The sequence below is a fragment of the Syngnathus typhle genome, linkage group LG4 (assembly GCF_033458585.1).
Source record: "Syngnathus typhle isolate RoL2023-S1 ecotype Sweden linkage group LG4, RoL_Styp_1.0, whole genome shotgun sequence".
NCBI classification, from domain to species: Eukaryota; Metazoa; Chordata; class Actinopteri; order Syngnathiformes; family Syngnathidae; genus Syngnathus; species Syngnathus typhle.
In genome coordinates, this window is record NC_083741.1 from 12,180,785 (window position 1) to 12,204,656 (window position 23,872).

Here is a 23,872-nt window from a genome sequence, read left to right on the forward strand (position 1 = left end):
TGCTACTCCAGAATGTCATGGAGAAGATGTCCATGATTGTCCGAAATGGAGAAAGGTTTGCTCAGTGAACTCTGGTCTCACACTGACTCAAACATATTTCCATTTTTGAATCCCAAGGTGTCACCAGCCTTTATTGATCCAGGAGTTGAATCCTCAGTTCTATTTCTTACAAATGCATTTGTACTTAAGCACAGGGTGTGAGTACTTTTGCCACCTCAGCTTTTTTACATAAGCATCTCAGTACTTCGACTTTGATCATTCTTTTTTTACACAAGTATCTTTTCTTATAATAAGTACAGAGTGTGAGTACTTTGCCACATCTGCCTAGTTTATAATTAAATATATTTCCGAGTCTGTATACTGCTTTTTAGTTTTTTTACCCAAGTGAGCTAAAGTCTATTTTTTTAGTGTCTGAATGTGTGCTTTTACTAAAGTACAGTGTTTACATACCTTTGCCCCTCTGTTTTTGCACTATTGAATATTTTATTCAATAGTCTGCTATTTTTAACTTTTATTGAAATGAAGGAGTTCGCTCAGTACTCGCATTTTGAGTCTCTTTTGTTTGTTCTTTCTAAAAGACTTCAGTATATTTTTGCCACATTTGCTTTTGTATTTAAATGCATTTGAAACGCTGTACTTTTTTAAGAATTCAAAGTAAAGGAGTTGAAGTACTTGTCATTCTACTATTTTGTAACATAAGTGCAGTAGCTGTCATTTTAAGTACGCCATGTGAGCATAGTTGCCCCCTTTGAGAGTGAGAAAAAAACATCTACAAAAAAATATCGTCTGAAGTTTAGTAAGAACGAACTTGAAGTTTGTTTCTTACTTCCCACACTAAACAGTGGACACTTGCCTTTGAAAGAAATGGGGGCGTATTGCACAGGTCTTACCAGAAAGACCACATGCACGGTGGTTTTACTGCCTTCGTGCAGGGGGTGGGGGTGCAGTGTAGGTGGAGGAGAGTGAGGAGAAGCTGCCGCATGATTTTCACATACGATGCCAAACCTGGTGCGTTCCCGGACTAATCCTTAAAATGATCGATTCCAATCCGAAGTTGTATGTCATCATCCCAGCTCATGATGTTGGATGGTGAAGGCGACGCAGCGAGCTTTCTATTGGCTTCCGGCGGCGTCGCTCATAGGATTGACTTTTTTTTTTTTCACGTACTTGCAGCTCTAAGCAGCTGATGATGCCCAGGCAGTGAACGCGGAGCCTGGGAGCAAGTATCACATGCAATTTACGCCCCGTCGTCGGCGCTTTGTTGACCGAGGATTCGCTCTCACCTCCGTCCAGGGATTGAGTGAGTGATTTTTCATCATGTCACGACGCATAGGCCTGATTGGGCTTTTTTTTTTCCTCCCCTCTGACTCCTCACTCTCTCTCAGACACATTGCTCTTCATTTTCCCATCTCATCCTCTCCTATGTGCATGACGCCTGCTTGAGCATCCCCACCTCACATCTGCAAGGTAAACACGTAAATTAATTAAATTAATTCGTCCCCTCAAAAAGCTCCTCAACGCGTCATAATGATGGCTTTTAGAAGGCATTGAAATTGCGTATTCGTGCGTCTCGTTGGCGCAACATGGTCGTGAACATGCTCGGCATCTAATGTATGCACCGGTTGCTGTGGAGGCTGAGGGGAAGCGTGCACAGTGCTGGAATGGTGGCGCGCTCCGCAACGCAGTTAAACGGTGTAGCAATCTCAGTGCAACATCCCGTGCATCCTCACTTCATCACATGTATTATCTAACCACTGGAAGCATGTTTGTTTTACAGGTCATTCTTCATTTCTGGGCATGTCAGATGCAGAGAAACTGGGATCAGGGCGGTCAGGGGGATGGATATGTTTCTCCACCTATAGAGCTGCTCATTTTTTTTGGATAGGTTTGCTTAATGGGCTCTATAATCAGTCCTCAGTGGCATATCCTTCGATGGCCTCAATCGCTTCTCCTGGAAGGATGAAGCTGAGTGGAGAGTGCACCGCATAGGAAGACGCCCACAGGCACATAAGCCATATCATCATTAAAAGTGTGTTTTGGGAGATAATGAACAAGTGTCAGCTACACAGTCATCGGTGGAAAGTAATAAGTAGTAGTTAGTTACTTTAGGCTCCTCGTACATTTTTGAAGGTCTATCTATGTTATGCTCGGGTGTTAATTTTTCTGATGACTTCTTGCTTTGACACCCTTGATTTGAAAACATCTGTACTGCCCTTCACCCTAAATAGGGCAGGGTTAAAAATTGGACCAACCCACTAACTTGGGTCAATTTTGGGGTACTTCATGATCAACACACAAGTTGTATCAAAATCCTCAAAGTTAACGGCTTGGTCCAATTATTCTATAATTGGGTTGTTTTACTTTATCGACTTTTTCAACCTCCATTGATGGCAACGCAATGCAAATAAATAAACAAATAAATTAATAAATTAATAAATTAATAAATTAATAAATTAATAAATTAATAAATTAATAAATTAATAAATTAATAAATTAATAAATTAATAAATTAATAAATTAATAAATTAATAAATTAATAAATTAATAAATTAATAAATTAATGCAAAGTGTTTACTGTACCATGCTTAATTTAAGTACTGTACAGGAGTTGTTTTTTGCACATTTGTCTGTACTTAAATACTGTGTGGTTAGACAAGACTTCAACAAGGGAAAACATGACATAACATGAAACAAAATCGCAATGTAACATAAACAAAGTCAACAAAAACACTGCTCATGAAAATAGAATAGATATCCGTGTACAAAAAAAGACTGGTAAAGGTAGAAGTATAAAGTCCTTTAATTAAAACAGTGTAGACTCTGGAAACAAACAAAAGTAAAATGACTTTTTTTTACTTTGATGAAAAAGGTGTGGACTATAAGGCCTGTATTAGGAAGAAAATATCAGACAAAAGTGGCGAAACAAAAATATTCAGTTTTAGGTATTGGTATTGTAATGATGGAATATGGTATCTGTGGCTCAGAAAATCTGCTGTACGGTCTTGCAATACTATGTATGGATAATTCACTTGATGCTCTCTATGCACCCAAGTGCCATTGACCAAGATGCTGAGGGGCAGCTCGGTACAGCTGCTGGGTGAATGAGTGAATGTTTCGAGCACCCTTGATGAAGAAAAGAGCTGCAGACTACTACAGCCGTGCAAACGGCGCCCATGTTCGTTTAGCATCCTTTTGCAATCTTTCTAGCGCAAAACTAAGCATGCAGCTCCGGCAGTAGCAATGGCGAAGTCAACTTGAAAAATATCTTTACAATAATGTGATCTATGTGGCCCCACCAGTTTAAACACTGCTTGCTTGACCACGGAAAGGTCGTCCGAGACGTAGGCGCCTCGCTCCATGTTGTTGTTGTGTGGGTTCCCACATAACAGAGACATTTGATTTTGGAGCCTTACTTTTTATTCTTAGCAATTTCTTTCCACATTTAAATTTAGCAGGCTTGTTAACAATATTTTTCTCTGTGTTGTGTCAAATTTACAGAATTTTTTTGTCCCTCTACTCCCACACCCTTTTAACACATTTCAACTTATTAAAACACACTTTATAACACATTTCTTTGCTCTTGTTCTGACTCTTAAAGACGATCACTCAAAAATCCCTGTTGTAGAAATTAGGTCCAGTAAATAATTCAAATGTCCTATTTGCCACCGCTTGTGCCTCAGCCTGATGAGATGGAAAAGGACAGGGAAGATTCAGTCGGCCGAGGTCACGCTTAAGTCACCCATGATATAGATGTCCTCAAGGAAATGCTGCATTTCTCTACATTCACATGTCCTAGTTAACAACCATCTACTGCAGAATGTATCAATACTATATTTTTAATGTAAGGAATTACAAAAAGTAGGACCTTGGACTGGGAACTTTGAGAATTGGCATTTGTAAAAAAAAAAAATCGACACTATCTATGCTTTTAAATAGAACCTGAGGTAGAGACTGCATTGGAATCATTAATCACTCCATCCATCCATTCTCAACTCCACTGTTTATCCTGTTTTGGTTTGCTGGAGCCTTTCCCTGCTAATGTCAGGCAGACTACACCCTGAACTGGTCAGCAGCCAGTTTCAGGGCACTTATAGGGACTAATAACTAAACACACCCACATGAACACTGCCAATGAGCAGAAATTGATCCCACGCTGCCTGCACACAATTGCCTACACCATAAGCATCTTACACCAAACAGTATCCAAGTAATTCTTTTACTAATGACACTTTAGTACTCTGAGGCAGCTCAGCCTTAGGCTGGAGCCAACCCTAACAGACCAAAACAACTTCAACCAAGTTGTTTTACCAAGTCCATTTGCTTAGTGGTGACAACCAATCAAAGCCCATTTACAGCCTGAAAAAAAACATGTTAGCCAACCAGAGGGGACTTCATTCCTTATTTCGCAACAATCTGTGTTATATTTACAATAAGATTTGTTTCTGTTTAGCTTGCAACAGTGTGTATTAGACTTTGCCTTGCTCTCTTCAAACAGGATGGCCATGTGCTGTCAGTACTTGCATTTTGTACTCGAGTAGAAGAAGATGTTAAAAAAAGACTCATAAAATTTGAAATATTGATTCAACTCATGTACCGGTACTTTAAATGTACAAAAGTAAACATGTTTTTTTAAAACTGTAAATTACATGCACTTTACTTTTGTGATAACTTGGCAGACTATAAAAAAAACCTTCCCCGCACAAAAAAACCCCACTGTTCATCTTTTATTAATTAACATCATGCACGTAATGAGAAGAAAAAAAAATCACGTGAAACATTTTTTTATTATTATTTCAAACCAACAACTGGCTCAGGATTGGTGCTATTGTCACGCCCGTGAGAGAGCACGCTCGGCCACACCCCTTCGTTATCGTCATGTCTGTCACCTCCTCTCTCTTGTTACCTGATGTATTTAAACCCTGCCCGTGTGTTCCTCCTTGTTGGTGTCTACTGTTGTGTTCTGTCCCTGTCCGTGCCCAGTGTTCCTGTTCCTGTCGTCTGGAGGCTCACAGTCAAAATTTTAACCTTGTCCAAGAGGACTTCTGTCGGTCGGTTGGTCTGTCTGTTTGCTGGCCGTGAGTCTCTATCCCGTCTGTGTCTTCTGTTCCCCACCTACCGCCCTTCCAACTAAATCCTGGTTCAAGCTCCATTTGGTCGCCCTGGCTCAACTCATTCCTGACAGCTATCGAAACATTACTACTGCGCAAGAACCTCCTTCTCATTATGCGTGTGTGAACGTTTTTCTGGCCTAGTTTAGTCGCCATAGTTAGTGTTCCAAGATGACCGACCTACTGCGCATGCGTGCCTCAAATTGCACAGGGGTCACAGGTCACGTCTTGACTGGCACAGGTCCTAATAAATATGCAGAGGACGTGCCCCCCATTTGCAGTGCCATCTGGGCCTCTGGTTATATGTACACGAGAGAGCAAAAGTGATCAATTATGAGCGATATAAATCTGGAAAATTCACAGGTACCTGAAATGCCCACATAAGTACAGTAAACAAAGTCATTACTAGCCTCACCTGACTGTTGGATAATGACTACTCCTTTTTGAGAAACATTGAAAAGGTCAAGTACACCCACCACATGATTGACATCAGCACTCCATAACAGTCCACAATGCTTCGTTCCTTCATCGAAATACTGCGTTCTTACCTTTTGAATGTTTGCTTTTGTCTTTTAGGCACAGCTATTTGGAGGCTCCAAAAAAGACTGAGAAAAATAACCTGGAGAAAACAAGAGTCGTAAATTTAAAAAAGAAAAAATGACATTCACAAGCATCAGAGCAGCAGCTTGAGGCAGAGGGGGACGTGAAGACGAATAGGACTTAGAAAGATGGGGTGTAGTCAGAAGCTCACCACATTTCTCTTGGACTCCACACTTGCCTCTAACTCCCTCTCGCAGCAAGACTGTCACCGCTGAATCGCCAAGGGTCTCGTTTCACCTGCTGGAGGAGCTCCGCTAAACGGTGATGTGATGAATAAGTTTGAAGTCCTTGGCATTGTGGGTGAAGGTGAGTTGCTGGATTTTATTGCGTGTGTTCTTATGTGACATGAGTTAAACGTGCCTTGCCCACTGAGGATCGAGGTCTTTCTCATCTCTTTCTTATGTTTTATGATACCCTTGGTGAGCTTGATTGAGCGAGATTTTTATCGCTGTGCAGATGTGCAGGTGTGTGTGTGTGTGTGTGTGTGCGTGCATGCATAGTAGCGTAAAAGAAAACTGGATGGATGGATGGATGGATGGATGGATGGATGGATGGATGGATGGATGGATGGATGGATGGATGGATGGATGGATGGATGGATGGATGACTTGAAATGCAAATAGGCAAAAGCTGCAGATTGTGCTGCCAACATTGTCAACCCATGATGCATTGCACATCCGCGATCAGAGGCGTGTCGAGAAACAGCTTCAGAAAAGTATTAAATTGCTTTGTGTAATTTGCTTTCAGAGCTTGTAATAGGTGCACGTGCCATTCTTTTGACGATATTCGTAAAAATAAAAGTGAGACAAGTGTGTAGGAGAGTTTGTATGCCTCACACCTCATGCACGTTTGGGAGTCCACAACACAATTTAGAGGTTGCAACTTTAAAGCACATCTCAGATTTATGTTTTATTGATCTTTTATTTCCTGTTTCTCTATGAAGGCGCATATGGGGTGGTGCTCAAATGCAGACATAAGGTAAGAATTCTTCTCACTGCAGGTCTATCATTTATTTATGACACCTCAAATTTCATACTTGGTATGTGGGACATCCTTGTTGTGGTTAAACTACAACTGAGTTCATTGGGGAACATTATGCAAAAGAGGATGAATGTCTGTTTTCAGATTCATGTATAATTTGATTGACTTCCAGTAGCTCCTTGAACGAAGTTTCCAAATGAATGACATTCATGTATTTGACTTGAACTACACTTCCAGTGGTGTCTTTATATAATTGAATGCTTGTATGTCTTCCTCTGCTTGCGATTTCTCAGCAGTATGTTTATTGAAGCATTGGCAATCTTGTCAGGCTGTGAAGTCTTGTGCCTTGCACTCACACAAATTGCGAGGCACTCTTGTGGAAATGTTGGTCTAATTGATATGTAAGGGAAGATGAGACTCTGTTAGGCAGGACATAGTAGAGTGGACAGAGAGCCAAGAGAATAATTGACAGCAAACACAGCCCCTGACCGCACCCACTACACGCAAAACGTGAGGCATATTCAAGTGAAATTTCAGGAAGGGGTGCAACTGTCAACTCAAATGCCATATCCCCCAGAAGTTGATCAATAACTGGCAGAGGACTGGAGTTAAGGCTTCAAAGTAGCGTTTGGATTTGAAAGCAGGGTTAGAGTTTCAAAGTAGGTTCAAATCCGCTTTCAAACTAAGGTTAGGGTTCAAATGAAGGTTTCAAACTACTAGTGGGGTTTCAAATTAGGGTTAAGGTTTCACACTTGGAAGGTTTCAGACTAGGAGTAAGATTTCCAATTAGGTTTTCAATCTCAGGTTTAGGGTTTCAAATTAGGGTATCACATTTAGATTAGGATTTCAAGTTAGGGTATCAAACTAGAGTAAGGTTTCAAATGAGTGTTTCAAGTGCTAGGGGTTCAATCTTGGAGTAGGGTTTCCAGTTTTTGGTGTATTTTCAACAGGAGCTTGTCAAATGCTCTTAATTCCATGAAATGCTGTTGAGCGGAGACCTGAGCGGTTGATTTTCCTCAGGAACCTCCTGCTACTTGATTCTCACTGACTTGAAGTCAATGCGATTCCTGTTCTCACGCAAAGCCAGACCCTGACCGGATTAATACTACATTTGCTGTACAAGAGCAAGTTATTTTTACTTTTCTCAGCTGGAAGCAAGGGAAAAGGTATCGGGTGGGAGGGGACGAGCAAGAGAAGCAACGTGATAGTGTGCATGCGGATGCGCAATGGAATGGAGGAGGTACTGAATTGAACATGGAGACCTAGCTGATGGTAACTGGGTCACCCTTTTATCAGTCAAAAGCCGAGCTGGTATTGCTTTGCGTCAATCATAAGAATATGGAAGATGCCATGCAATAGCTACTGGAATGTGACCCAAGTGGGTGACTGAGATTGCACTTAACTTAATGTGTACGTCTAAATAATGGATTCATGTGCACTACGTGGCGACTTGGACGGAACATTTAATTAGCCCAGCAAATGGGTGCCAGCTTTTGTGCAATGTTCCACCTCTCCGTTACAAGTGTTGTAGCGTATGTGGGTGTGTGTACGGAGGCTAACGTGTTATCTCTCAATTTGGGAGTGACAATAGCGCAAGCTTCATGCTAGCCAGTGTTTCCCCAAGCCAATTTCTCGCTACTAAAATGACCTGTGATTTGATTACATAAAATTAAATCAAGTGACTTTGTAAATAGAAGTGATGCAAGTTGAGGCAAAACGTGACATCACAAATACGCATAATGGCAAAAATAAAACTACCATAGTTGCTTATGTAAGAAAAAACATTGTGTGATCAATTTTTGATCTGAAAAGAAGCGAAATCTGTGCTTTGTGTATCACTGTGGCCAAGATTTAGCCTGTATATGTTACAATCTGGAGCTGTTCGTGTCCTAAGCAGAAGAAAAGTCAGCGGTTATTTATAACTACGCTGACACCACCGTGGCTCCAAAAGCCGACGAGAGAAGGTCAGAGACGCTATTTACGATTAAAACAATCATCAGCACCCTGCAAGATGCTGTCACGGAGCTTGAACGCAGTCTACTACGTCATGCATGAGCGCTAATGACGGGAAGTCCTCTGCCGTTCACGTCCTCTTGCCTTCAACTTCAGCTGCAAGAACAAGTCGTTGGATTACATTTCTCTCCTCAGACGTTAGGTGAAAATGATGTGGTGTTTTTTTTTTTCGCTCTCCGAAACATCCTGAGCCAGGCAGCGGGTTTGTGTGGGAGATCTCGCTGCCAGCCCCTCGCTGTGCGCCAACACTGAGAGACCTCTGATGTCTGACCCCTCTAGAAAACAACACAATCGAGAAGCATTGGAATAGAAGAGATGACCGAGGGAGAATCACATGTAGGCTTTAGCTCTCGTTAGTCTCTCTCTTGCCCATAGGTTGAATCTGAGTTTAGATATTATTTTAATTGAAGCGTTCCTTGAATGATAATCAGTGTAAGTTAGTGCTTCTTAAACATTTCATTCTTTACCAACAGTAGGATGCAGAATGCCCAAGAGTTGTCGATTTCTGTCTATCTTCTTGTAGCCTCGAGTTTGCTCCAAATCCGATGTCAGTCATTTTGAAGGCAACCGCGAGCTGGCGGATATGCGAGAGGGAGGGCTGTGCCACTGTGGGAGTGCTCACAACGTACCTCAATCGTGGACAATCAAAGCATTTTCTTCCCTTTAAAAGTGGCACCCTAGAATCTAGTCACGGCGGAAGGACCTTAAATCTTTTCGAGCTCCTTCCCTCTGCTGAGCACGATGGTTAAATGCACACCAAACAAGCAGGCATCCAATGGTTTCTTTCCCCTTGACATTAACACCTTCACTAGTTGAGTTGTAATTTCAAAGTGACTTGTCAATCTGCAAATCTCGAGTGCCTTAATTACTATATTCACCGTTGCAGCTCTGTCACACTGTGTACGACAACATTCGATCGACTTCAACTATCAAAAGTGTTTTTTTACATACGGAGGATTTTGATTCTGAAATTTGTGTGTGTGTGTGGGAGGGGGAAGCCCGCTGCCTAAAATATTAACAAGGTCACGCCAACAAAGATACATTTCCAAAAACAGCACAAAAGCAAAACAAGAAACCTTTAATTAATTCATTTCAAGTTTTGTAAAAATGCATTATTCATGTCCACCACAAGTTCCTTTGAAATGACATTACAGCAACAAATCAGAGCCAGTGTGCCTCATTTTTAAAACTGCTTTTGCATATCACCAAAGTTCCACCCGCAGAAGATTGATTTGAATGTATGGCACCTCAAGCTAAGAGCACAGAAGGCCCCTCAAAAACAACTTATTACCACAAAACCGAGAGAGAGAGAAACCCGCGTGAGTCACTTCTCATCGCAGATCAACGTCATTGTATCGGGTGTTGTTTAGTCACATGATCAGACAATGTGTGCAACCACTCGATGATTGCAAGTGTTGTGTTTGTTTCCGCTCACTTGCAGGACTCCCCTCTGTACACAGAATGATTCATAGCTCACTGGTGCTCACCGAGCTCGCTTTTCTTTTTGTGTTTTGGGTGATTCCTGAATGTCGGTATAGTCGGTGATTAAACTGGTGGATCTGGTTCTGAAACGTGGAGGCAGTGGTGGGGCGTGCACATGAAATTGCAATGCAAAAGCTGAAGATTTTTGTGATTTGGAGAAAATAGAAATTGGTTGAATTTTGGAGGGGGTGAAATTGTAACTTTTATCAAATTGTTTTTTTGTGCTTGAATTCACCAATTGGTATTGGGCCTTGGTAACAATGGTTAGTTTATAATATTATTTAAGAGCTTAATCCAGCAGTCTTCACAGATGATCTATCATTAAAAAAGTTTGGACCCATGCCTCTAAGAATGTTTCCAAGATTATTGTGCATGTTTTCTGGAAAAGAATCCAGGCCTCTATTGGTGCGATCTGTGAATGTGTTCCAAGCCATCCCAGAAAATGTGGGATGTGTTAAATCCTGCGCACATCATCTTGTCGAGCAGCAAAAGCCACATCGGAAAAAAGAACCTGGAACTAGACCAGATTGTTGAATTCAGCAGGGTCACTAGAGCAAAGCTGAAGATACATCTTAACCATGCCAGGATATTCTTCTTCTGTTCTGTGTGTGGGTGCCCCGGGGTAAAAGAATTGCCAATTGTCTAGATATACTGAAGTCTTTAAATCTGGTAGTCAATTGAATCGTTCTCCTCTTCATTAGTTTTACAAAGCCGCCCATCTGTTCATCCAGCACTCCATCCATTCCCGGGGAAAATACAATATGCTCCCAGTCTGAAACTTGTTTACAATGAGACAATAAGGATTAGGATTGTGCCTATTGTTTGTTTATACACATTCATTGCACCCATTCATGGTTTTAACGCTCGTGCTTGCGTATTGACAGGAAACCAACGAGCTGGTGGCTATCAAGAAGTTCAAAGACAGCGAAGGTGAGCAGGACAATGGCAATCTCCCAAAAAAGGATCATCGTCCATCATCTTTATCGCATCGTTTTACTTGTGCACACAGAAAATGAGGAGGTTAAGGAGACGACCCTTCGGGAGCTGAAGATGCTTCGCACGCTGAAGCAGGACAACATCGTTGAGCTGAAGGAAGCCTTTCGACGCAGGGGGAAGCTCTACCTTGTTTTTGAATACGTTGAAAGGGTGCGCACTCTCATCCATCAGTGTAGACCAGGGGGTTTCAACTGGTTTTGTCCAAGGACCACCATTATGATCAATAAGCACGCTTTGCTGGAATATTATTTTATTTTACATTGCTGTTTATTTGCATCTGTATGTCTATTTTGGGAATCTCAGCTATGTACATTCGACATCATCAAATGATTCCCAAAATTAGCTGGAAAATAAATCAAGTCTAAATAATACATCTATTTTATTTTTAAATATGCTACAATTATTTTCCATTTCCAATTTCGTGGACCACTTCCAATGTGCCACGGAGCAATAGAGGGCCGCAGACCACCGGTTGACAATCCCTGGTGTAGACTGGATATTCTCACTGTTCTGCATCCACACATTTTCAGCTTGTTGAGGCTGCTCATGAGTTGTGGAAAAAACACAGGTTGGAAAAAAAAAAAAGCATCGCCATGGCAACATATGAACTTTGTTTTCATGAATAGTGGATTCCCTCACTATGTTGCCACGGTATCCAGCCCAGTAGTTATTTCATAATAGGTTTGATTTTAACGTTCAGTGTACTTTTTGCCCACAGATTTTTACATTTCATTGCCGAGTGAGGTTTTTTTTTTTTTTTATTAAGCTCCTTTCTAGGAAACACTGACCAATCAAGATGCATGTGAACGCCTGCTATTTGCATGAATTGGGTAATAGGGAATCATGAAAATGGTCTAACTGAAGCGCCTCAACTCACAAGAACATAGAGCCAAGTTGCCAATAGATGGTGGCAAAGTACTACTTTTGCCTCAATTCAGAACCTCAACTCACAAATTCTTGGCATCATCCCCGCAACCAACTGACAATCAGTCCAGGGTGTGCTCACCTCTTGCCTAAAGTCACCTGGGATTAATCCCAGCTCACACAGAATCCTAAAGGAGGACACGCCCAAGAAAAATGAAGAGATAATTTTTGTCTGTAGAGGTCATTTAACTGTTTGAATGCACCTTTCAGAACATGCTGGAGCTGTTGGAGGAACTTCCAAATGGTGCCGCGCCAGATAAAGTCCGAAGCTACATCTACCAGCTTATCAAAGCCATCAACTGGTGTCATAAGAACGAGATCGTGCACAGAGGTGGAATCCTTTTTCTTTTTCTGAAATGGCATGATGATGGTTTTCTGTCTCTCGCGTCAGTCCTCTTGGGAGACATTTTGGGATTAACCCAAAATACACTGTAACCCTTAAACCTGAGTTTGATTTGACCTTCTGTCTATTCATGGCTCAAATATGAATATATTGTATCACATTTAAGGGTCTTCCTGAAATTTCAACCAAATATCTCAATAGTGTAGGTTCAAAGGTAGAAGTAGAAAAAGATTCAGACACATTCATCAACGGCAAAAAGATGTCAGTATAATACTTTTGTCTTTGGGTCTCCTGCTCCTCCAGATATCAAACCAGAGAACCTGCTCATCAGCTCCGAGGATGTCCTCAAGCTCTGTGACTTTGGTGAGCTTTCTTTCTCACATGCTAATGCTAGAATACAGAATTTTTACATTACTACTGACCAGAAACAAAAAACAACAACAAGGATTTATATTCAAATTCTTCAGTGCTTCTCATTCCCTGGTAGGCACGAGAAACAGTACCGATTCTCTTTTTTTGCGGTGCATGTTCAAAACATTGCTCTCTGTTACCTACAGCCTTAGAAGTTCCCCACCTGTGCAAGTCATTTTTAAATGCTACAGGGGTTATGATTGTTTAGAAAAAGGAACAAGAAAAAGAAAACCGCCTACAATTGCTCCTACCTCAGGTACACAGTGGATCAAGTCAACATGTTTTCCTGTCAGCCTTTTGTAGACTGATTAAACTTTTACTGTTCAGCAAAGTACACAACACCACGGGCTGAGTCTCAAATGAAATTAGCAGTAATCACTGTAGTTATTTTTATTTAGTTTTGCCCTGTGAAAAATATCATTGTTTATTTATCACCTTGTAAATGGTGTATCTGCAGTAGAATTTTTGCGACTGAAATACAAAATAATGCATAGCTAAACCCTTAAACACAAATAGAATGAATATGTATAAAATGTTTTTTTCCAGAGAAAGTAAGATTAATGTTGTTTGTTGATCCTGAGAAACCAGTTATTTTTCAACATCCAGAGTGCATGGCCAGTGAGCTAGGCAGACAGACAGATTTATATGTTTGCATGCATTCAAATGTGTTTATTTTGATTAATTTGTGTTTTACTTTGGCTCAGGTTTTGCACGCAACCTGTCTGAAGGAACCGATGCCAACTACACTGAGTATGTGGCCACAAGATGGTACCGCTCACCCGAACTGCTGCTTGGGTGAGTAAGGACTAGATGGAAGGTTGAGCATTGATTAACATGAACGTTCCATGTGAAAAAACTGTTTACACAAGAGTAGTTTTTGGTTGGTCGGTTGATTGATTGTTTGGTATTGTGTGTTTGTTTTTGTTTGTTTGTTTGTTTGTTTGTTGCATTGAGATGGCCAACATGAGAAACATTTGTCAGTAGGTTTTTGTGTTCACTTTACATTTTCCATTGTAGATTTGTAACCTTAAATTTTTAGCTATCAACCTTCATTCAATATTGGGGTCTAATTTGACTTGTTGACAGTAACAAGAATAACCCAAATATCAGTCGCTCATCTTTAAATTTTATTGCTTTTCCCAAAGTGACCCCAAATACACAATACATAACAAACCAACGTTTTTGTAGACTAAGGCTGTTTTGTGTCTACTAAATTAATTTTAGATTTACCAGTGTGTGTTAAATGAAGAGTAAAAGTCTTGAAACCCAAACTACTGGATGTTTAATAAATGAGTATTTTTTATGGGACAGTGATAAATCAATGAGCAGCTTGAAGCCTCCTGTAGTTTTACTGATTTTGGGTGCTCTCCACCTTCTTGGTCTTGAGATCAAATTTGTGTTTTGATTTTCTGCATGAAAAGTCCAGTCCAGCTGAGAAACAGCTGAAGTCACATAGACTCGATGCGCTTGCCTGATTTAGTAAACGCCCTGGAACATTTATTGAGACGCTATTTGAATGCCGCCCCCTCAAATCATCTCTCCCTCCAACACCACCTCTGCTCGACTGCTGCCAGATCGCTCGCCTTTTCTCACCACGCTCCTCAGCTCCATTCTCTCGCAAATGACAGTTTGTTTTATGTGCATCGCTTCCCGTAGCATGCAACCGCTCTTTTTATTTCCCTGCACATCATTCCTTATTCGTCTTCTTTTCATTTCCAGCACCGCCATTCTTGTTTTCTCATTTCAGCACCGAGGTCATAATGCGCTGTTAACGACTTGGCACATTTTCTTCATCGTGTCAGGGCTCCTTATGGCAAGGCGGTGGACATGTGGTCAGTGGGGTGCATCCTCGGGGAGCTGAGCGACGGGCAGCCCTTGTTTCCCGGGGAAAGCGAGATTGATCAGGTCTGCTTACTCTTGTCCCCTTAAATAAAAAAACATTTTCTCACAAAAAACATGTCATGTTCATCATTCTGAACATCTATAAATGAAAACATAAGAGGAGAGTTCCTCCAACTGTGACAATTGCAGATCCATATTTCCCCCACAATAATCCAAATGTCTCTAGCATTTATTATCTATTCTTGATGTCCATCTTAAAGTGCATGTTCTACTATAATGCTCGTTGTCTTCACTAGTAGGACAATTAAGTGGAGAATGAGTCAGGCGCCCCATTAGAATGTCTGTCTCTGATTATTTTTTTTTTTTTTTTTTTTATACACACAACTGCCTTCTACTACTGTTTGACATTTCAGCATTGGCATTTTGGCTAAAATCGTACTTGTTGACATCTGCACACTACAAGTAAAGCACTACACCAGTAGGATTTTATAATGTCACACGAGCATGGGTAGGCAATGGCGGTCCTCGGTCAAACCTGTTTTAGATGGTTCCCTCCTTTGATACACTGATCCAAACGATCCAAACTGATAACGACTATTAGTGTGCAGAGGTCAAGTGGTGTACTAGAAATATAAAGGTAGTTGTCCTATTAGTATAATTGTCTTACTAGTGAGGACAAAGCGCATACTCGTGCAGATTCTTTTTAAAGAGATGGAAAGTTGCACTTTGTTCTTTCATTCATTACGCTTGTCCCACAATGTCTACGACAATATCAACACTACGATAATATTAACACCAATGTTTGATTTATTCTTATTTATTCAGCTATTCACTATTCAGAAGGTCCTTGGGCCACTTCCTGCTGAGCAGATGAAACTGTTCTACAACAACCCTCGCTTTCACGGAATCAGGGTACGACACGCTGCTGATTATTCTTTGTCGACTTCCTTGTATTTCTTTCCCCCTTCTTCATCCTCACTCGTCGCTGTTTTTATCGCTCCCTCGCTTCTTCATGACTGAGTCCAGTACTGTGACTCATGGGATAGAAACAAACCGTTCCACAAGGCCAACGGTGAATGTGTGTGTGTCTGTGTGTGTCTGCGAGCGTGTGTGCAGTAGATTTGTTTGCAACAGTCATCGAGTACCATGTGACCTTAGCCAATTAGAACGTCTTACAAGCATAAAAATAGAATTAAAAATATCAAGGTTTGACATCGTCTCTGTGTTGTATGCGTGTGTCTCAGTTTCCCTCAGTTACTCATCCTCAGACACTGGAGAGAAGGTACCAAGGCATTTTAAGCGGTTTGATGTTGGATCTTATGAAGGTAAAATTCAAACACTATACAGTGACATTCCGCCTATTAACACAAGACACTTGGTTAGGTACAATTCCACTACTGCTTCTCAAACATTTTACAGAGGTTCTATTCTTATGATTACAATCATGCCGCCCATGAAGAAGTACATTTTTCACGGCCCACTCCAATTCTCCTCAGTAACTAAAAATAGGACATCATTTGTCTATAGGATTGTAATACGTAGACGTGTGCATAACTTTGTATCATGTTAACATGTTCCCTGGGGTCACACAAGGGGGGCTTGCCCCACTATTTGAGAAGCACTGCACTCAAGGGAGCAGACAGACGGCTACTTGTACGTTCACCGTACATTGGAAAACTAATGAGAGTCAATACAAGTGCTCTGAGAGGCATTTATTTATAGACAGTGAACCCACGCATTATTTTTCGAATTCAAAAATTCTTCAACTTTGAACCTATCCTCTGTCATTTGTTTGCATCCATAGACAATTGCAGTACAGAATAAACCTTTTGTCAGTTATTCACTTTCATTTGAACTATTTCCGTCCCTACCTCCATAAATTATGGGGTTCACTGTATTATGGTAGTAATTTGCAGTTCACTTAACATATTTAGCACTATGTTAACACTAGAACTACGTGTGATATTATGAAATTCTCTGAATCAACATCTAGTGCTTTGTGATCTTTGTGATCCTGTATTCTGGGTTTTATGTCAATTTCAGTCGATAGCTGTATTAGGCTAAAATGTCTGATGAGAAGTTAGATGAGAATAGACGCATTCATCTGATTCATTCTTATTCCAAAGTCCAAGACTAATCAGAACACCATGTTTAGACATATTTTTGCAAAGAACATTTTCTCCGAGAGTTTCCTTTGAATGCACGTGTGTGTGTGTGTTACTCATCAGAACCTGCTGCTTCTCAACCCGACTGAGCGCTATCTGACTGAGCAGAGTCTGAATCATCCAGCCTTCCAGCCTCTGAGGCAGGTGGAGCGAGAGAGGCCTTCGCCTTCCTCGCCCAACCCACCACGTTCCTCCAAGAGGAAAACACACCATCATGGAGAAAACACGGTCCCGACAAGGTCCAGTAAACAGCTTTTAAAATTACGCTTCAGCTGTCATAGTATTACGTTAAAAAAAATAATGCACACACTATGCAGTGCTGCATCGTCGTTCATCAGTGACACTGAGACCATGTGATGAAGGAATACTTAAATGAGTTTGTTTTAGATTAGTTTAAATTTAAATGTTTTTAAAGTGTCTGGGAAGGGTAAATGCCATAAACAGGGCTTCCATGTTATAATATACTGGTAGTGAATGTTTAACTCAGTGTGCTGCCCCCAAGCGGCCAGAAATAAAGCTATCACACTGAATTTGAACATGTCACCCTAGGAGTCACACCAAGAGCTCAAGCCAGCGTCGCTCCAACAGCAAAGAATGTTCAAGTCTCCCACGTCATGGTGAGCTCCATCACCTTGGCAACGAGAATTTCTTCAACGGTAACAAACCCCCGTCGAGTTTAAGTCCGACACTTCACCCCAAGAGTCAGTATCTGTCCCAGACCCTCAACCGCTCTGCCTCGTCCAGCAAAGATCTGGCCAATAACAACCTGCCGCACCTCCTCAGCCCCAAAGAAGTCAAAAACAAATCGGAATTTGATTTCAATTTGGGACCCTCGCCCAAGTTGCCAGAACAAGGACACGGTGCAAAGTACAGCCTCAGCAAGTCCAGCGGTTCCTCTCGCTCGCAGCAGCAGCAGCAGCAACAGCAGCAGCAGCAAGGTGGACGTCACACCTTCCTGGAAAGCAAGACCAACACCTTACAGTCAGCAGGAGACAAACAACACGGGAGACACACCCACAGCGTGGCCGACTCAACCCACGGATCCATGTCGTCTTCTTCCAAAAGCTCCACCTCCTATCTCAGCCTGTCCAAGAGCCACAACACTCTGAGCGATGCCAAATCTGTAGGAAACCTCAGCGACGGTCGACTTCACCCTGATGACCCAAATCCTAACACGATCGCAGCGGTGGGACCCAGCGCCCGTTTCTTCCCTGCCAGCTGTCTGGACCTCAATACCCCTGCAGGGGCCCCCGTGCCACCTGGCAGCCCCTCGGCACGACACAGCGATCGCCCGGGGCACAGCCCCGCATCCCGTAGCAGCACCAACGTCCGGATGGAGAGCAGCACGCTCGACTCCTCCTCCAGACACAAGTCCAGACATAAATCTTTGGCTCCAGGTAGGTTACATGCTAGCAACTCTCTGATAACTTCTCAATGCACACGTCCAACTCGACAAGGGTTCAGTGCTTGCTGTCCGCTGAATGACAAAATTCACAACAGGTGTTTAATCCTTGAATACGTTTTCATTTTACGCAATACGCAATTAGCGGCCCACGTGTGGCACAAAAGCGTCAACTGTCATTTTGAGTTGTAATATCACATTTAACCACTGGATGGCAGATATGGACAGCAACCCTGAACTGAAAATTGTTAGATGGATGGTAGATGATTGAAAATGTGCAATGAATCTTCCCTCTCACCCGCAGAGGAGGCCAAGGCTCCAGAGCTCTTAGACCCTGGGGGTGCAGGGATGCCCTCCACCCACACGCTACCCTCCCCACACGATTCCTACCATTATGGCCTGGGTTACTCGTCGCCCTTCTCCTCTCAGCAACGGCCTCAACGCCACTCCATGTACGTAAGGAGAGAGCGCCACCGACCTCATGGCGGAGAAGCTGGGATGGTGGGCTTGCCCCCTCCGGGGCAGGCTATTCCAACACGAGCTTCTAGTCTCCAGCTTCTTTCCCCGCAACTTCAGCACAGGACCACGCTTAGTGGGCACTCGGTGAGCTCTTCCAGGGAAGACTGCACGGACGGCATGAGCAGGGTAAGTGGAATTTGGGGGGAACCGGGTAAAGACGGATTGAGAGAGAGAGAGGAAACTTTGACTTGTGTATGTCCATTTCTTCAACAGAGCGAGCCGTCCCCTAAAGACATGAGCCACCCATGTGCCCCTGTCAAAGATTCAACTAGGGACAACACTGCCACTTTTCATACTCAGCGACCGCCTAAGAATGAGGTTTGACACCCTAAGACTTTAGACAGATTATAGACAGCTGTTTGTTCACCTTGATGACGCGCCTATTCCGACTTTATTGCTGGTATTAGTGTAAATCCACAAAGAACTTTTTTGCTTGTCTCAGTGTCTCCTGTGGCAATCATAAGATTCTTTGTATTGTGTTGTCTTTGTATAGGTCGGTATGTATCACGACGCTCATGGAGAGGATGGAGCGTCTTCCAAGGAGAACCGGATGATCTTCACTGAGTCCATGCCCCGAAGAGTTGGTAGCTTTTACAGAGGTCTGTAAAACTGTAAATAAAAAAAAGAATATTATTGTTTTATTTCAAATGACCTACCTGAACAATCTTAGAGATGATTTATGTTATCGCAAGAAGGAACAAGGCTTGTCTTGGTTCTGTCCAGTGCCGTCGCCAAGACCAGATAACTCCTCGTCTTTCCACGAAGGTGTTGGGCAGGGTCGAGGACCAATCGTACCCGTTGTCCCTGGCAACCCTGTTACCATGGTCAACCACTCCAAACGCCAGACTGCCTTTGACTGGTGAGGTTTTCTTTTTTAAGAGAACGCTAAGGTCTTTCAAGTCGGAGTGGACAGTGGCGTAACTTGAGTTGAAAAGGTTGCCACGTTATGTGGCCATAACTTTAGGTACCCCATTACAAAGATTTTCAAACATTCTCTGGTATTATAAAAACAATGACGCAGCATCATACCAGAATGGATTGTAAAACAAAAAAGTATATATAATGTTGATTTTTTTCTAAGAGAGTTGTATTGCAGCGATGTTTGTGTATTTTTTCTCACAATAAGCTTTTTGAAGGAGAAGTCATTTATCACATTGTGATCTTGCCCTTACAAACATAGTCGATCGGTGATGAAGGTTTCCTTTTTCAGGAGCGCAGCGGAAGCAATGGTGATGAATCCTCCAGAGCCTGCCAAAGAGAAAGAAAAACAAGGCTTCTTCAGATCCATTAAAAAGAAAAAGAAGAAGACACAAGGAGTAAGCACTTTTCCACAAACGATCCATTCATTTGATGGCAATTGTGGGGAATTATTACCATCATGATAATAAGCAAAAGTCAATCAAATACATCTGAAATGATTGATTTTGTCAGATCCATGTGCTATTAAGTTTTGAGGTGAATTTACTCCATTTTGTTGGGTGCTTGCAAAAAATAGATCCAGATACAGTTTTTTAAGTAAAAATACTTACTTTGTATTTCACCACCAATAGGAAAAATACTGCAGTATAGTGCAGACATACTGTATATCATGTTTAGTGATCATTTATTCATGTAGCAGCTGAGACTGACAGTGACATGTTTTCCTCTTCACAGGCAGACATGGCGGACGGGAGGAACCCCAGTATCAGGAAAAGCCTCTTCCCACTCTTCAGCTCCAAGAACAGCCTAAAGCACAACTCAGCTGTCAAAGTCCTTCCTGTGGTGCCCTCGCCTATGCTACAACAGCAGCCTCCTCCGCCGCCATATCCTGCCACAACAGTAAGACTAAAGCACATGACTGAGATGCTTAAAGTCCATGTTCTCAATAGTAAGACAATGCAGATTACTTGACGATGACTTGTTGTAAAACAGTCGATTTAATAGTGAGCTGAATTGACTTACTATCGAGGACAAAGACTTTAATTATACATGGGCCAAGGAAACATCATTTATTTGTAAACTAAAATATATACCTGATGATATACTATAGCTGATGCTTACCTCATATTTTCTTGCTACAAGGGAACTGGGAATGCACAAGAGCATCTGTCCTTGCAGAGGGGCTCTAAATCATCCTCTCGCCACGGAAGCCGTCGGAAAAACCGAGAGCATTCCCGAGACAGAGAACGGGAGCAGAGCAGAGACCGCGATCGAGACAGAGAACGAGAAAGAGGAAGAGAGAGAGTGAACGAATGGCCGACAGAAAAAGCGATTGACTCACATTCTCAGGTACATACTTCCTATTTTCCCTCAAGCAAATGAGTGGGCTCGGTTTCAAGTACACCTGAACGTTTAAAAAGAAAAAGCAATTTTAATTAAATACAGTAACAATGTATTTGTACTTTGGTAGTTCCCTCCACTAACTGTAAAACCTGATTAAAACTGATAACTAGCTTTACCACTTCTGTTTCCATCAAGTGGTATGGTCAGTCATGGGAAATAACAAAGTACAAATACTTTATTACTGGCTGTACCTCTTCATAGAAACCCAATGATTTATTAGTTAGTTGATGGAACCCAATTAAGAGCAAACATTTGGTTACTGTACTTTATTATTTTTATTATTATATAGTTATTATTTACATTTATTTTGATTCATGTATTTATTATTCATCACATTTATTTACCTGACAACTTTCCTTGATGTCTCACTCACGCGTAGAGCCAAACGCTGAAGTCCCTTCGCAGGCTTCTCCACCTCTCCCCTTCTCCAAACCAGGGCCAGCCCCCTCCTCCTCCTCCTCCTGCCCCCACAGACCTGCGCTTCCAGCCCCCTCTGCCCAACCCCCCTCAGCCCTCCTCCAAAGCGGTCTACGCCGAGGGCCGGGGGCACGCCGAGAGCCGGGGTCACTCCGGAGCGAGTGGCTCGTCTCAGGCCAAGAACCGAAAGGCCAGCTACCCGCTGCCGGGCCAGCTGGAGTCCGCCTGGCACGTGTCGGCGCTGCAGCGGGCCGAGGGCGTGCAGTTCACGGCCGAACAGTTGGGCATCAAACCGGGGCAAAACGGACCCACCTTTACCCGTGCCTCTCGCACCAGAATGCCAAACCTCAATGACCTGAAGGAGACGGCGCTCTAAACGCCCAACTCAAGCCGTACCGCCTCTGCTACGGCTCATCGTGGACGCAGCTGCTGGATCGAGGAGGGCGCCGCCCGACTTTAGTTACAGTTTAAGTGAAAACGTCTTGCGCTCCTCTGGCACGATGGGCCCGGACAAGGATCGAATGCAGACACACAACTCGTCAACGTGAACTTGCACCCCAATGGAAAGCCCTTTGAGCATTTATACCCAGTTTAGGGTCTCGGTCTAGGCTCTAGAACTCTTTTTGTCTTGAAAATTAATTTAGCACATTATAACTAATATTTTCTTCCACAACTAGTGCCATTTTGGCCTACAATCAAACCATACTACTAAACAACCGTGCTGCACTGTTAACTAGTTAAGTCAAACTGAACTAGTTAATCTCCATGCACTCCTTTTACTACTAATGAAGCACTCGATGGTAACTGGTAGAATCGTCACTAGTAGCAGTTTTGCTTCAATAGTAACATGTTGTCTAACAAGCTGTCCTACCAGTGAGCGTATGTTTGTACATGGGTCAGTACTTTACTCGAAAGGTTTAATTGCATACTAGCTTAAAATAGCCCTAGTTGTGGAACAAGTCATTCTACTGAATTGGCTGGGTAATGCAGACAAAGAGTGTTCTAGTACAGAGACCTGACACCGGATGAGAATTTGATGGACTAAATGGCGAAACAAAACTTTTCCATTGGCCTGCCCCTGTCAGGGCTGTTCTTCGGTCTTGAGGATTAGAAACTGCCTCTGCTCCCATCCTCTGGTCACAGAACACAACTGCAGCACACCCGCTTCCCCTGGTGACCACTAAAGCTTTTTTTTTCTTCAAATATTTGATAAGACAGAGAGAGAGAAAAAGATATATATCAACATAATTTATTGTTATTTGTTTTACATCTGAGTATATAAGGTATAGTTATAGCCCTAATAAGGTAAAGGGGATTATTAAAATGGTATGTACTAGTGTTCAATGTGTAATTACAAGAGCTTTACTTTGACACAGAGATGACTAGATAACTGTCATAAAAATTATTTAATGGTGACTGTTGTTTTAATTTAATTTGATATGGCCTCGACAGATTTTCATATTTTTTTCACTTTTGTAGGTTTTTTTCCCCCCTAGAGACAATAATGATGACCCTACGTGGTGGTGGGGGGGGGGGGTATCTCATGTTTAGTTCTCATTCAAGAATATACATGTCCAGCAGTTAAAAGCATTTCGAAGCTGTTTGTCAACATTTTGACAACAGTTCTCCTCTTCCTCGCTGCTACATTGATTTTTAGTATCAAAAAATTGTTATTGTGAAAAGTGAGCATCTTGGAATGAGGATAAACGTGTCGTCTTAACACAAGTCATTTGTAACTTTCAAAATCTAGGAATAAAATGATGATAGTTTGTAAAATAAATTCCAGTGAAAAGACTATAAACAATAATTATTGGTCCTAACCTCAATCAGAATTCCAATGAATAGCTAGTAGCTGATACTTGCATGCATGTCGGTGACAGTTCTGTCATTATGATGTACAGTATACTGACTATATCACCACAGACTCATTAATTTTCTTAAAATTAGTGTTTACGTTCAATCGATTGTTTATGGTCTAAGAATTGTTTTTAATTGTCATAACCGGGGTTGATTAATAGTTTTACTGAATAGATAGACAGATCGACCAATTGATGGATGGATGGACGCGGATAGATAGACAGATTAATGGGTTGGCGGGCGGATGGGCGGACAGACGGACGGATAAAAAAATCATTACACACCCCTGATCAAATGTCATCTTCCTGTGAGCTAAAGAAATTAGACCAGCAATGTCCCCGATCAACTGTACAACTCAAGGTAATAAAAAAAAGAACATTCAAGCTTTATTTAAGGTTAATTAGGGGAACTTAATTCTGAACACAGCCACACGCCCACTTTTAAGAGGGTGTGCTCACTTATGCAACCACATTAACTCTCATTTGTTTAT

General features: G+C 42.0%; 1 protein-coding gene across 1 annotated transcript; it reads left to right on the forward strand.

The window, feature by feature from the left end:
• Window positions 1-5,974: 5,974 nt before the first annotated feature.
• On the forward strand, window positions 5,975-22,692 carry cdkl5 (cyclin dependent kinase like 5). The gene is made up of 20 exons (XM_061277023.1): window positions 5,975-6,014; window positions 6,652-6,686; window positions 11,069-11,114; window positions 11,194-11,330; window positions 12,315-12,435; window positions 12,751-12,810; window positions 13,563-13,653; window positions 14,661-14,763; window positions 15,526-15,612; window positions 15,945-16,025; window positions 16,929-17,104; window positions 17,415-18,262; window positions 18,572-18,912; window positions 19,000-19,104; window positions 19,280-19,385; window positions 19,510-19,645; window positions 19,997-20,102; window positions 20,440-20,604; window positions 20,848-21,054; window positions 21,488-22,692. Exons 1-20 carry the CDS (start codon window positions 5,978-5,980, stop codon window positions 21,899-21,901), a joined length of 3,402 nt encoding a protein of 1,133 aa, XP_061133007.1. The 5' UTR covers window positions 5,975-5,977; the 3' UTR covers window positions 21,902-22,692.
• Window positions 22,693-23,872: the final 1,180 nt, after the last annotated feature.